The sequence below is a fragment of the Patiria miniata genome, unplaced genomic scaffold, assembly GCF_015706575.1.
Source record: "Patiria miniata isolate m_02_andy unplaced genomic scaffold, ASM1570657v1 HiC_scaffold_16, whole genome shotgun sequence".
NCBI classification, from domain to species: domain Eukaryota; kingdom Metazoa; phylum Echinodermata; class Asteroidea; order Valvatida; family Asterinidae; genus Patiria; species Patiria miniata.
In genome coordinates, this window is record NW_024037054.1 from 10,256,313 (window position 1) to 10,271,249 (window position 14,937).

General features: G+C 43.2%; 1 protein-coding gene across 1 annotated transcript in view; it reads left to right on the plus strand.

The window, feature by feature from the left end:
• LOC119722963 (U3 small nucleolar RNA-associated protein 14 homolog A-like) overlaps positions 1 to 14,937 on the plus strand; it is a 67,377-nt gene that overhangs the window by 43,548 nt on the left and 8,892 nt on the right. Inside the window, exons 10-13 of the mRNA XM_038193395.1 lie at positions 3,081 to 3,204; positions 10,360 to 10,437; positions 11,438 to 12,276; positions 12,716 to 12,815. Coding sequence (XP_038049323.1) covers positions 3,081 to 3,204; positions 10,360 to 10,437; positions 11,438 to 12,276; positions 12,716 to 12,815 — 1,141 coding nt within the window. The remainder of the gene's footprint in view (positions 1 to 3,080; positions 3,205 to 10,359; positions 10,438 to 11,437; positions 12,277 to 12,715; positions 12,816 to 14,937) is intronic.

Genomic DNA, 14,937 nt, shown 5'->3' on the forward strand with positions numbered 1-14,937 from the left:
CAGTTCTGCATCACCAACACCTTTTTCCAGACTAAGCCATTGCACAGGGTCTCCTGGAGACACCCAAGATCCAAACGCTGGCACCAGCTCGACCTCATCACGAGACGAGAGGCACTCAACTTTGTCCACTTCACCCGCACTTTTCATAGCGCGGACTGTGACACGGACCACTCCCTCGTTCTCAGTAAGGTCAAGCTACAGCCCAGGCAGATCCACCATGCCAAGCAGAAGGCACGTCCCCGTATCAACGCCAGCCGCTCCATAAATCCAACTGTCACCCAGCTCTTCCCCACCTCACTTGATCAAGCACTCTCCTCCTCCAATCAGCAAAGTGCTGTGGACAAGTGGAACTGCCTGCGTGACACCATTTATGACCAAGCCCTCGCAGCATATGGCAAGAAAGTGAGGAAAAATGCAGACTGGTTTGAGGCCAATCGAGCGGAGATGGAGCCAGTTATTGAGGCCAAGCGTACCGCCTTCCTCAAGTACAACGATAATCCATTGACGAGGAACCTTGAGGCTCTTAGAAAAGCTAGGGGCAAGGCCCAGCAAACAGCACGACGCTGCGCAAACAACTACTGGCTCAAACTCTCCTCCAGCATACAAGCCGCCTCCGACACAGGTGACATCAGGGGCATGTTCGAGGGGATCAAGCAAGCCACAGGTCCCTCCATCAAAAAAACAGCGCCTCTCAAATCCAAGTCCGGAGAAGTCATCACCGACAGCAGCAAACAGATGGAAAGGTGGGCTGAGCACTACATGGAGTTATATGCCACAGAAAACACTGTCAGAGGAGGCTCTGAATGGCATCGCAAGCCAGCCTGTGATGGAGGAGCTTGACAAGGACCCCATGCAAGAGGAGCTCAGCAAAGCCATTGACAGACTCGCTTGCGGCAAGGCCCCAGATGCTGATGAGATAACACCTGACATCATCCAACTTGGGAAACCAACCCTTTTGCCATATCTTCACGACCTCCTCTGCCTTTGCTGAATGAAGGAGTCGTCCCCCAGGACATGCGTGACGCCAAAATCGTCACGCTGTACAAGAACAAGGGCGACCGCAGCGACTGTAACAACTACCACGGCATCTCTCTGCTCAGCACTGTGGGGAAGGTCTTCGCAGGCGTTGCCCTTATCAGGCTCCAGCTTCTGACGGAGCGTGTTTATCCTGAATCACAGTGTGGCTTCAGGGCAGCAAGATCCACGGTGGACATGATCTTCACCCTTCGACAACTGCAGGAGAAATGCCGTGAACAGAGGAGACCTTTGTATCTCGCTTTTGTCGACCTCACAAGGCCTTCGACCTTGTTAGCAGAGATAGTCTCTTCAAGCTGCTTGCAAAGATTGGTTGCCCTCCAAAACTTCTCAGCATCGTGACATCATTTCACAACAACATGCAGGGTTCAGTCTGTTGTGATGGAGAAACTTCAGAGGCCTTCCCAATCCACAGCGGAGTGAAGCAGGGCTGTGTTCTTGCACCGACCCTCTTCGGAATTTTCTTCTCTCTCCTGCTGTTGTTTGCATTTGACTCATCCCCTGAAGGCGTCTACCTACACTCAAGAGCTGATGGCAAACTCTTCAACCTTGCTCGCCTGAGGTCCAAGACGAAAGTGACCAGTGTACTCCTGAGGGAAATGCTATTTGCAGATGATGCAGCTCTAGCATCCCACACAGAGACAGGGCTCCAGCAGTTGGTGGACAGGCTCTCTTATGCATACAAGGAGTTCGCCCTCACCATCAGCATTAAGAAGGCCCATGTCATGGGCCAAGATGTCGAAACCCACCCTCCATCTCTATTGACAACAAGACCCTAGACTGTGTGGGCGCCTTTACGTACCTCGGATCAACAGTCTCCAGCAACCTGTCACTTGACGCAGAACTGAGCACCCGTCTTGCCAGGGCCGCCGCAGTGATGGCCAGGCTGGCAAAGAGAGTGTGGTCTAACAAGAACCTAACTGTGTGCACAAAACTCCAGGTCTACCAAGCATGCGTCATCAGAACTCTGCTATACAGCAGTGAGGCCTGGACCACCTACACCAGACAAGGACTTGAACTCCCTGTGGACTCCCATTATTGATTCTCCATCCAATACTACAGCTTGCTGTCTGGTAGTGATGAGCTAGTCCCTTCAATGCATTTGACCCCTAGTGCTGCAGTGTTCTAATTTTGTAAGCACTGTTGATGTGGTACTTTCTCAAATGCTTTTGCAAAGTCAAGGATCAGTACATCTTGCTGTGTGCCAGAATCCAGCTTTTTGTGGAGATCATCTGTGGTGGTTGTTAATTGGTTGTCACAGCTGTGCTTTTCCCTCAATCCATGTTGGTAGTGGACTAGTAAGTTGTAGTCATCAAGGTGATCCATAATTTGTGCGAATATGATGCGTTCTAACATCTTACAGGTCACTGAGGTAAGCGATACAGGCCTGTAATTTGATGGTGAATATTTATTTGCTTTCTTCCAGTCTTCAGGGATGTCGCAATATGAAATAGATTTTTGGAAGATGAATGCTAAAACTGGTGCGAGGATGTCACTGTGATCCGTCAGTATTTTTTGTATGAGATCAGGTGCAAATTATCCACTGGATGCACTGATTCTAAAATACTTGCTCTTAAAAAAAGTAAAACAAAAGAAACGTACAGTGTGAGATGCACATGAAAAGCTTAGTATTTTAGAAAAATTAGGGGGGAAACCTAACCAAATGACAACATAAATATTACCAAAAACCCTAACAGCAAATATCAAACATCATGTGTGGTGAGTTAAGGACCAGGATTAAATAATAAAAGTTCATACTCTTATATCAAGGCTAATCTCAGCCAGCATTACTCTTCATGTCTCACTGAAAGTCCCCCTTAAAAATGGGTATGAAGTATGTTGGATGTAATCAATTTGATTGAAATGTTAAAAGGTAACTCTAATTTACTATCACAGCAGCTCTCTCTCTCTTGCTTGTTATAAATCGAAAGTACTGTCTTTACTTGTTTTGAATCAGCATGGTCAGTGACATCATATTGTGTGGGATTTTCAATAAATCAAACATTCATGCATCATTCTTCTTAATCTTACTTTTATTGAAAAAGGTATCACCGGATTCAACGTAAAGGCAGGACCAAAGAAGAGGCAGGTAAACTCAGAGAGAGAGTAAAAGCTGGACCAGAAGAAGCAAATGAGCTACTCTTAAACTTTGACAAAGCAAGAGCAAAGGTAATTGACTAAACTAGCCAGCCGTGTTGCCGTGTAACTGCCGGCCACATGCAGTCAAAGCTAATGTGTATAACCAGTATTAATATATAAAACAGTGAGAGTAATACTGTGAGAGTTCAGTTGTGCCAGTTTGACAGTGACAAGAGGGTAAAAAATCCTCTGTTTTCACTTAAAACGATATGCTGTTAATGGGACATTTTATTGAATATAGGGCTCGTTCAATGACGACCATCTTTGTAGGAGAACTGCAACTGCATATTTTACGCAATCAAGCATGCATTGCGCAAAATGTTCCAAACACTCGTGCTTGTTGCTCGAAACGTGTTCGAAATACGACGCAGCCGATGCGCGTTATGCAAGTTGACGCTCAAAATGCCGATGCACTAAAACATAAAAATTGTATTTATACATGATTGATTCTCTAAGTGCAAAATTTGAAGTGAGAGTTGAGTTGCGCACATGAAAAAAATGCATCCATATTGCCCATTTTATCAGTAAAAATGCCATCTGGCCTTAGTAAAGTTTTTGGTCTCCTAGTTCTTTTGAACATATACGTAGCAGTTGTATAGACTGGTTCCCGCAAAATATCGTATATCATGTATATAAGGGAAGATCAGACACTAGGTATCTTTTCGTACAGTGACCCATGAAATACGATGAAGTCATTAATATGGGCTATTGGGAAGGGCGCCCCTAGCGTTGGGTAGGTAAATGCGTATGAGGCTACATAAGTACAACATCAGATGTAAAATGCGAGCGTGATTTTTATTGATGAAGGAGAACAACAAATTGAAAAAGATGAAGAAATGAAGAGACAAATAAAGGAATAAATAAATGAAAAAAATATAAAAAAATAAAGGAATGTATAAATCAATTAATGGGGAATAAATGTAGACCTATCAGTGAAAATAGTAACATGTTGAGATTTAGCAGTTCTTATCAATATCAGAGAATACAATGACATTTAAGCTATCAAGGAGGGGGGGGGAGGGAGGAGACTGGGCAGTGCAACCAATAAGGACTCTAGTGGCGATTGCTTCAAAAGTCTACAACTTTCCCGAATTTGTTCAAATATGGAAACTACATGTAGCTTCAAATTTTCAGCTTTGCTATCATTAAGGTATTTTGGTAAATGTCCTGACACCCTGACATTTTTTAGACAAAACTAAGCCTTGAGCATGAAAGTTCATTTCCAGGCCCATTATTATATCAATTAAATAAAAGATACCTTTTTGAGACTTTGATTACAGAACTCGTATCAGGAGCTTGCGACACCATCACGGTGTCTTTGTCAACTGGTGTTGTTGAGGCCCTCACGTGACCCGTCACGTGACCAAGCTTGGTCAGACGACAGGAGGCGGTCGTAAACGTCGGCCAGCACGTACCCTCCATCTCTGTTCATATGGGGGTGGTGTCTGCGGATTTCAACGGCCTCGCGGATTTTGCGTTTCCAGAGGTCGTCATCCCTGGCGATAATCTTGACATTGTCCACGAAGATGCTATGTCGGGGGTGGATATATGTTCACCAACTGCTGTAGGGGGGGCTGACCTACTGGTGTGTTCTCTGTATTGGGTCTGCAGAGTGTGAGCTGTTTCCCCGATATATGTGTCTTCACAACCATCACACGACATCTGGTATACGAGGCCAAATTTCTTGAGGTCTGGAGTCTTATCTTTCAGGCTGATCAACTGGGAGCGAAGAGTGTTAAACGGTTTGTGTGCTACCATGACACCGTGTTCACAAAACACACACTCCAGCTGTTCAGACAAATCTCGGATGTATGGGAGAATGGCCATAGGCTGTTGCTTCGCATTGGTGATCGCCTTGGAGGCAGCTCCAGTTGTTTGTTTCTTTTTAGGGATCTTGAATGCCCATGGTTGGTACCTGTTGGCAGTGAGAGCGTTTTTGACGTGGTGAAGTTCAGTCTCACGGTCCTCCTTGTCTGTGATGACTTGGTCGATCCGGTGGCAAAGAGTGCGAACCACGGACCTCTTGTGTGCCAGGTGGTGATTGGACCCAAAGTTCAAATATTGATCGGTGTGAGTCGGCTTCCTGTAGATGGTTACTTTGGTTGATCCGTCACTTTGATGTGAACGCAGGTGTCTAGGAATGGAAGTTTGGAATCTGTCTCTGGTTCCATAGTAAACCTGATGTTTGGATCGATGCTGTTGATATGTTGGGTGAAACCTTGGATGGCTAACTCCTATATCTCCACAAAGGTATCGTCCACATAGCGGTACCATCGGTTTGGAGGGGTAGGAGCAGTAGACAATGCTGGACGTTCAAAATCCTCCATGTAAAGGTTGGCAACCAGTGGGGATACAGGGGAACCCATTGCAGTCCCATGAGTTTGCTGGTAGTAAGTGCCATCATACACAAAGTATGTAGTGTCCAAACAGAAGACCAGCATCTTAATGATCTGCTCAACCGACATTTGGGTGCAGGTATGGGGAGAGTCGTCATTTTCGAGTGTGTGTCTGACCACCCTGACAGCGTCTTCGACAGGGATGCTTGTGAACAATGCAGACACGTCGTATGACACAATCTTGCGACCTGGTGGAACTTCGTGGTCTGTGATCTTGTTCACAAAATCAGCAATCAATGCATGACACAATGGGGCGGAGGGGGGCGCCATTTTTATGGATTTTAGGCAAGCCGTACAGTTTAGGTACCTCCTCCGTAGTTGGGTATATTTTGTGGTACAGAACCGCAGGCAGGGGGTTCGAACCTTTCTGCCACTTCCTCAAAATTGCAATCATTTTGGATTTAAACTTTGATGTGGGATCTCTCTTTAGTTTACAATAAGTGTTACTGTCACTCAATAAACCTGTGATCTTACGGTGATAGTCTTCACTGTTCATCACCACGGTCACTCTCCTTTATCAGCTGGTACTATCTTGATTGATTTGTCCTTTTTCAAATCCTGGATAGCGTTGAACTCAGTTCAAGGAATGTTTTGTTTTGGTAACTTGGCCTTGGATATCTTTTTGACGACTGTGGCTCTGAGACTCTGTGCGGTGCTGGGGTTTGTAATCCTGTGACATACCTGTTCCGTATTTACGATCAAATCTTCTATTGGGAGTTTACGTGGTGTCACTGCAAAGTTCAAACCTTTCCCTAGGATTGATCGTTCTTCTGGTTTGAGAGTCCTGGACGAAATATTAACCACCAGTCTGTCCGTGTTAATGGTCGATTTGTGATGCACCCAGATGTTTGATCCGTTTGTTGTTTTTGTTTGATGAGTCGGTCAAACTTTTCACGCTGGCGAGTTCGTGTGGATGAACATTTTGCGTTTCCAGAGGTTGTCCTCCCTGGCGATGATCCTGGGGTGGATATATGTTCACCAAGTGCTGTAGGGGGGGCTGACCTACTGGTGTGTTCTCTGTATTGGGTCTGCAGAGTGCGAGCTGTTTCCCCGATATATGTGTCTTCACAACCATCACACGACATCTGGTATAAGAGGCCAAATTTCTTGAGGTCTGGAGTCTTATCTTTCAGGCTGATCAACTGGGAGCGAAGAGTGTTGAACGGTTTGTGTGCTACCATGACACCGTGTTCACAAAACACACACTCCAACTGTTCAGACAAACCTCGGATGTATGGGAGAATGGCCATAGGCTGTTGCTTCGCATTGGTGATCGCCTTGGAGGCAGCTCCAGTTGTTTGTTTCTTTTTAGGGATCTTGAATGCCCATGGTTGGTACCCGTTGGCAGTGAGAGCGTTTTTGACGTGGTGAAGTTCAGTCTCGCGGTTCTCCTCTTCTGTGATGACTTGTTTGAAACCTTTCCCTAGGATTGATCGTTCTTCTGGTTTGAGAGTCCTGGACGAAATATTAACCACCCATCTGTCCGTGTTAATGGTTGATTTGTGATGCACCTCAGATGTTTGATCCGTTTGTTGTTTTTGTTTTTGTTTCGTGTGGACTCAAACATGGCGTCGTGTTTTTGCGGCAGATAGGTCATGACTTCTGCTAGTCCAGTGACGTCATCCGCCCGGAGCGCTGTGGTGACTTTGTTGAGTTCTTTTTCACATTGATTTTCCAGGCATTTTAGCATGAAAATACACTGGTTGACTCGTTCAGTTAAGAGTTTTCTCTCTGCTGTGTGTAGAATCTTGTCTGCTTTGGCCCCATTGACATTAGATGTCAGTTTAATGCTTCGTGGAATGATGTCACACCGCAGGCACCGGATATTGAAGAGCCGGTGGTTTTTCCAACTCGCCAATTTACGATCGATGTTTTCAGCGTAACGGAGGGCTTTGAGGGCCTCAACAACACCAGTTGACAAAGACACTGTGATGGTGTCGCAAGCTCCTGATACGAGTTCTGTAATCAAAGTCTCAAAAAGGTATCTTTTATTTGATACTAAGCCTGTTCAATATCCATTTATTTTTAAATCCCAATATCATAAAATAAATATCGGATATCGCGATATTATCGTGATGGCGTCATTTTTCCATTCATGGAACAATTGAAACATTAAAAAACACTACCGAAGTCACCACTGCATCGTGAGAGCTGCGTAAAATAACCCGATAGTCCCAATGGTCCGAATATGTCCTAAACAAAATTGTCTATTTATTTGACTAGTCTCATAAACTTTGCCAAGTAGAAAACAAATTCCACATTCAGAAATCGTAAAAATTTACCTTGAATACATTTTGGTTGTTGGGATGTTCGAAAAAATAACTCGAAATCCGCATTTTTTTCTCATCACAAAAAAGTGGAGGGGATAATTCAATAGCCCATCCCTCCCTGGTCAAAAAGTGAGGGGGGAAGGGGGGTTGGGTATATACCCCATCCCCCCCCCAGGATTTACACCCCTGCAATCGCTTAACAAATGTTGTTTGGCCCCGAATTTGGTGCTCTTTTTGTCATACAGACACAAATGGACGGCGACCTCTATAGTCATATTGGCATGTAGGGAGTTCCCTTTTCAGATGCAATCACAGCGTGTGTACGTGCGTTTGTTTATGGTGTAAATTGAGGACACATGTGCAACATTATCAATGAATTGAGGACAGGAACCAAATCGAGGATTCCTCGGTTAAAAAAAGTGTACAAAACCAATGAGAGCTGTTGCAAAAAAGTTAAGAGTATAAACAAAGGAAAAGGGAAGAGGAACAATAGAAAATCCTTGATACACCATGAACAAACGTGCTGGTATGCGTGTATGTACGTGCGAATGTATACACGTACACACGTTGTACGTACGTAAGAGAGAGGACCCCCGGGGCCGCAATCGCTTAATAAAGATTGAAAAAATCTAAGTTGGACCAAGCCTCACCCACTCAACGAGTTTAAGTGCCTAGCGACCTGCCACTTCGGAGAATAAGCCCGGACAAACATCTAAACATCCAAACAGGGACTTGCATGTTATTATATAGATTAACCAAATCAAATAATGGTCACATGTTGTTATAGGCCATACCTTATTAAAAACATACATCAGCAAACATTAAAATATCTTAATGCTTCATTTTTGGTGAGCTGCGAAGCAGATGCCAGCCTATGTAATACCCATTTCCGTCCGTCTGTCCGGGCGCCCGTCCGGGCGTTCTGACCATACCCCCCTTGTGGGGTGATGTTCCTTTCAGGACACATCACCCCACTATTTTCACAATAGAAAAACATCACCCCAGAAGAGAATCTTTAGAAAAAGGGATAATGGGAACACAATGCTATCACCCCACAATTCCGTCTGGCTGGAACGTCCGTCCGCGTTCAGATAAAAATGTTGAAGTTTTTGGTTCTAGTTAACTTGGGGAAAAAAATTAAATGCAGTTGTCATGACTCATGTATCATCTCTATAACTTCAGTTAGGTTCATATCATTGCAGTAAATTTTATGATTTTATTGAGGAACTTTAATTCAAGAAAATGTTAAAGTTTTTAATTGTTACATGTACATGTATACTTGTATAACATATACATGTGTGTATACCGGTATAACATGTACATGTACACTATGCATTTGGGGGATGTGCATGAGCTTCTGGTTTGATCTTTTAGTTTATGGGGTTGGGGTGGGGTGGGGTGGGTTGAGGAATAGGGGTTGGAGTTAGGGTTTGTGTGAGTAGGATGAGTAGGGGAGCTAGGATGGGTGGGGCGCGGTGGGTTGGGGTGGGGTGGGGTGGGGAGAGGGGTTGGAATACTGGGTTTGGGTGGGGTGGGGATTTGTAGGGGTGGGGTGGGAACAGGTAGGGGGAGACAGGTAGGGAGAGGATTGGCATGGATGGAGGGGTTGGGTTAGGAGGGGGTTGGGCAGGGGTTGGGATATAGGATCGGAGTAGGGGTTGGGTTGGGGATGTGTAGGGATGGGTAGGGATGGGTTGTTGTAGGGGTTGCATAAGGGGAGGGGGCAGTACCCGGTATATAGGGATCAGAGTAGGGGTTGCACAGGGTCAGGTTGGGATGTATGGGTGGGGGAATGGGGTGGGCGGGATATTGGAATTCGAGTAAGGGTTAGGGTGGGGATGTGTAGGGTGGGTAAGGACAGATAGGGGAAGATAGGGTAGGTGGGTGTAGGGGGTTGGGGTAGGGGAGGGTACGGGTCAGGGGAGGGGGAAGGAGATAGGGATTGGAGTTTGGGTGGGGTTTGGATGTGTAGGTGATAGGGTGGGGATGGTTAGGGGAGGATGGAATGGGTGTGGGTAGGGGGTTGGGTGGGGGAGGGGGAGGGGGCGGGTTGGGGATGGGGTAAGGTTTTTGGATGGGGTAAGGTTTAGGGGAGGTGGTGATGGTGCTGTGTCTACATGTACATGTACGTGTATACCCATTCTTGTTCTGCATTTGTGGCGACTACACAAGAGTTTTCCCATGGTAATACAAGAATGGGGAGCAGAAGACACTGTTGGGACTGCAAAAATCCACAACTGGGTCCTAATTACCCTAACAATGGAAAACTCCCCCATAATACAGTGACGGCTAACCTATATACACATGTATTTATTAGGTAATCTGTTGACTTTTTATGTTGACATTTAAAAACTGACCCCTACACCTAGGCACATCAACAAGAATCCTGATCCCCTTCCATCATGCCCATCCCCCAACCCTACCTTCAGCCTCCCTTCCTGCCTTGGACAGCGAGCCATGGCGGCTTCGCCGTTCTAGTTTCAATTTACATTCAATGCATATGACATGTTCTGTTACAGGAACGAGTGACTCTCAAGCATCGTAATACTGGAAAGTGGGCAAAAGGATTAATGCGGTTTGGGAAGTATGACCATACTGTAAGTTCCTTTCTGCATATTATTGTACATGATATAGTAACAATGCATTCCCAAGGAATTGATAACTAACTAGCATGACAGGTGTTTTGTTGACAAATAAAACCATTCTTGCCTGGAAATAAGTGAGCTATTGCAAACATTGGGGTGTCAATGAATAAGTATTCAGGAGACTTTGGGACATTTTTGGTCATGTGGCATGAGGCCCTACCATTCCTAAAATTGGTCAGAAGAAGTAGGAATCTTTTGGTTTGGAAATCAGTGTTGTTGAAATATCAATATCTTAGCTGTATTACAAGTTGAAAATAATATTAAGACTTAGGTTACATTCACATGTATGTATGCTTGTATAATTCTGCACATGTACATGTGGTCACTACATAATAAGCAATGTTTATGAATTCAGTATAAATGTCAGTGTTGTAGGATTTTTGCACAAATCCTTTTTTTTTCAGGCAAGACTTTTTAGAATGTGTCTTATTGCTTCTTTAATTGGAGGAAATTTGTATTGATTTTTATTGAATGAGGAGGTCAGTTTATCAATATTAGAATAGTCTATTTAAGGAGCTTGTGTTATTGTTACAGCACCTTAATTCACTTAAATATATGGCCTATCCCCTTTGTAACAAAATTACATTATGTTACTCATGCACTGCATGCCCTGCTAAATATCAAATCTGATTGGATCCCCTTTGCTTTTTCCAGTAGGTTGTAGTCAATGCAGACTTTATACCTAAATTGTGACACATTTCAGGGACAAAAAAATCTGTGCTTGAAGTCCACTAGCAAATGTACATTGCAAAGGAATATCATATTTTGCAACAAGTATGCCAACTTTGAGATGAGTATCAGACCCTTTTTTGTATTCAAGATCACTGTGGGTACTGAAACGTTTTTCAATGGAATTTGTTTTTGGTTTGTCCATTTTTTGTATCTATCCATCAAATTTGTATGATGAATTGTTAAAGTAACCAGGAAAATCTACATAATTTCTTTGTCACAGGCTCGCAATCTGTTAGCTAAGCAGTTGCAAAAGAGTTATGAACTTACCACAAAAATGGCAGACGTCCATGATGAAGAAGATAATGAATGCAAGGAGGGTTCCATGCATGTCAGTCAAGTTGGTAGCAGTGGAGACAATTCCACAACCCATATGTCATGCAGTGACATCAATAATCCGTGGTTTACTGGAAGCATCGGCAGCCATCAAGACGCTGAGGATCATTCCAAGATTGTTACTTTGGAGCCTGTTTCTAGTCATGTGAAGCAAAAACAAAAGGAATCGGACAATGACTCTTACATATCTGATGAAAGCATAGATAACAGGTGTGAAAAAAATGAGGACGAGATATTCACAGACTTCATAAAACCCAAGTTGAGGCAAGAGGATGAGCAGTCTTATCCATTGGAATTGAATGTACATCATGGACAGCCTGTTGTTACAGTTCAGTCTAAGCACAAAGTTAAACATACTGATGGGATTGCCTCTCTTAAGACGAATCCTAAAGACTTGTCTCCCCTTGATAGAGGTCATGAAAACCCTGTCCTTCACAAACAAGAAAAAGATAAGTATTTGGCCAAAATGCCAATAGCTACGTCAACAGGCATTCATTCTGCTGCTCCTGATCTTATTGTCTGTGAAGATCAGGTACTGGAGAAAACAAAACAGCATCTCTTGAACATTCAAGAGGCATTTGCTGAAGATGACATTGTCAAGGTTTTTCAAGAGGAAAAACAGGAGCATATTGATCGTGACAAACCAAAGGATGTGGACTTGTCATTGCCAGGTTGGGGAGATTGGGGAAGTGCTGGAGTAAATCCTTCCAAGAGGAAAGTTAAGAGGTACATGTTATGCATTATCAATTTAGCGTACAATACATTAGGACCAAAGAAACAAAATCAAAAGTGTTTTTGTTGTGTAGATCAATCATCACATGCACAACCTGCAGGAAATTAATCTGCTGAAGGTTCAAGGGCAACTGGACATGTCATCACTGTCAAAAGCTCCTTTATAAGAGATAAATAGCACTTCAAATTTACTACAGATTCATGGAGAAATTTACTGAGGAATATTGTGGACTGTTTCCTTATTCCGTAAAGGTTGTTTGCATATTATAAAAGAGCTAAAATGTGCACAACCCAATATTAAAAATAAATTACTAGTTTATCTGAATGAACAAAATAGTTGATTTTGGCAGGCAACAATAATTTTCTAATTACTTAAAAACATTTATAGTTTCACAAATGTTTGTCATGTAACACAATTACTTTCATGACATAGATTTCGAAAGAAGAAAACTCCTGGACAAGCACGGCGTGATGAGAATTTGCAACATGCTCTTATTAGTGAGGCCAGAAATACGAAAATAGCAGTACATCAGGTAAGTGGTGCAATACAAGCACACAGTAGTTAATTCTTGATATTCAGAATAGCTTACATCAGTAGGAAACGGTTTCTTTCTTTTTTAATGTGCACCCATACTCGGTACAGTAGAATGCTGCTATAAATAAAACCACTACACCAAACATTCTGCTATACCAAACATTGCTTTTGGCACCCAAATGTATGTACAACTAGAGGTTCGCATTTGTAGAGTTACAAATGCAGAGTGGTCAGGCAGAGAACTATTTCATTAAACTGTGCCTAGTTAAGTTATGAATATTTTTATGCCAGAACAAAGGATCACAAAATTTTACCTTTCCAGTACAACCAATTATTTTGTTTAAAAAAAAAATGCAGCTGTTAAAGTATGATAAATTTCAGTATACATTTTATGTACACTTAAGTTATTTCTGGTTTGATGACGTCATCAGTCAAAAAAGGGGAAACAAATACTGATTTAGTTCAGAGAAGATACATGTGCATTATGAAGTTAAAATAATGTATGAACATTTTGAAAATATAAGTGAATGTATTACTTACGTAAATTCTCCATGTTGTGAATTGTTGCAATTCTTCATGGCCAGTTTCTTCTTGAAATACAATGGGTATCTTTTGGATAGAAATTTGGTAAACTTCAGTAGTTTTCTCCAACTTTTTCCAGTAGTCGTGCTGACAAGATCTGTTTTGGGTGAAGAGCAGTATTTTCATCCACTGATCGTTGCTCATTCATGTGACGTAACCGACATATTGCAACATTTGTACCTCACAGTATTGGTCTGAGGTTGAGGTTTTGCCAATGCGGTGTAGATCAAGGTTGGAATATTTATACGAGTAGTCGTATTCTGAAGTAGGTTCACACGACTGGTTTGGGACAGGTTTTTTCCTTATACTTGGAATTTCATTGGATGGATTTTACCACCATGGCCACCACGCTGAAAACTGTTGTGAATCATACGGTGGAGGAAACCAGTGTAAATCGCCTGGAGTTTGTTTATTTCACCTTGGGTAAGGTCCCACGATTGGACACCGCAGAATAGTCCACTGGGGACATGCGCCTCAAGGTATTTGACGCGGAGGGAGAGTTTCAGGTATTTATTGGTAAAGATGTGTATTAGTTCAGACCACTTAGCTTGGGCTGCGGTGATGGGAGCATCAAGGTAGATGGCAGCTTGATTGGTCACCATCTGGCCAAGATACCTGAACTTGGTTACATTTTTGATGACGTGATTTTGAACGTTGAACAGCGACTTGGATTTCATTGTTTCAAGAGGGGTGTTGAAAGACATCGTTTCCGTTTTAGAAGTAGAGATATTCAGGCTGAAATGAGAAGCAGTCGCATTAGGTAGTGAGGAAATCTTGCAGTTTAACAGCTGAGTCAGTGAAAACAACCATGTCGTCAGCATAGAGTAGAAATTGCAGCCTTTTTCTTCCAGCGGCGGGGTGGTCTCGTCGATTTGTTCGGTGTGTACACTCGTTTTGTGAAGTGAACTTGATGTCAATACCAATTCCCTCTGGGTGTAGCTTCTCGTAATCGAAGATGATGACTTTAATCACAAAATCAAAATAGAGATTGAACAAAACGCACGATTCTAGACCTTGTCAACAACCTGATGTATCTTTAGACTCATTCGCACCAGCTATTATGACGGTAATGTTGGTGTACAGAGATTTGAGGACATTTGAGAGTTTCTCAGATTAGATTGTATGTGTGATGACCCTTAAGAGGAGACCTTGAGGGATGTGGTCATATGTAGCTCGCAGATCAATAAATGCTGTAAAAAGAGGGGATCGGACCTCATCAATTGTGTGTCGCAGGACGAAGAGAGCATCAGTCGTAGATATATTCCACATAAAGCCAAACTGAGTGTTGGAAATGATTTTATTGTATATATCTTCGATCCGGGTAATTACAATGCGGGGGAGAACTTTTGATAAAGTGGCACAACTGGCACCTATTGATAATCCTCGGTAGTTGGCAGCGTCAGAGCAGGAGCCTTTTTTCCACAGACAGCAGAGTCTGCTCTTCACCCACTGAGCTGGAGCCAGTAGGGTAGTCCAAATTGTTGCCATCAACAATATAAGGTGTCTGAATAGGGCGGGAGATGAGTTGTACCTGAGCG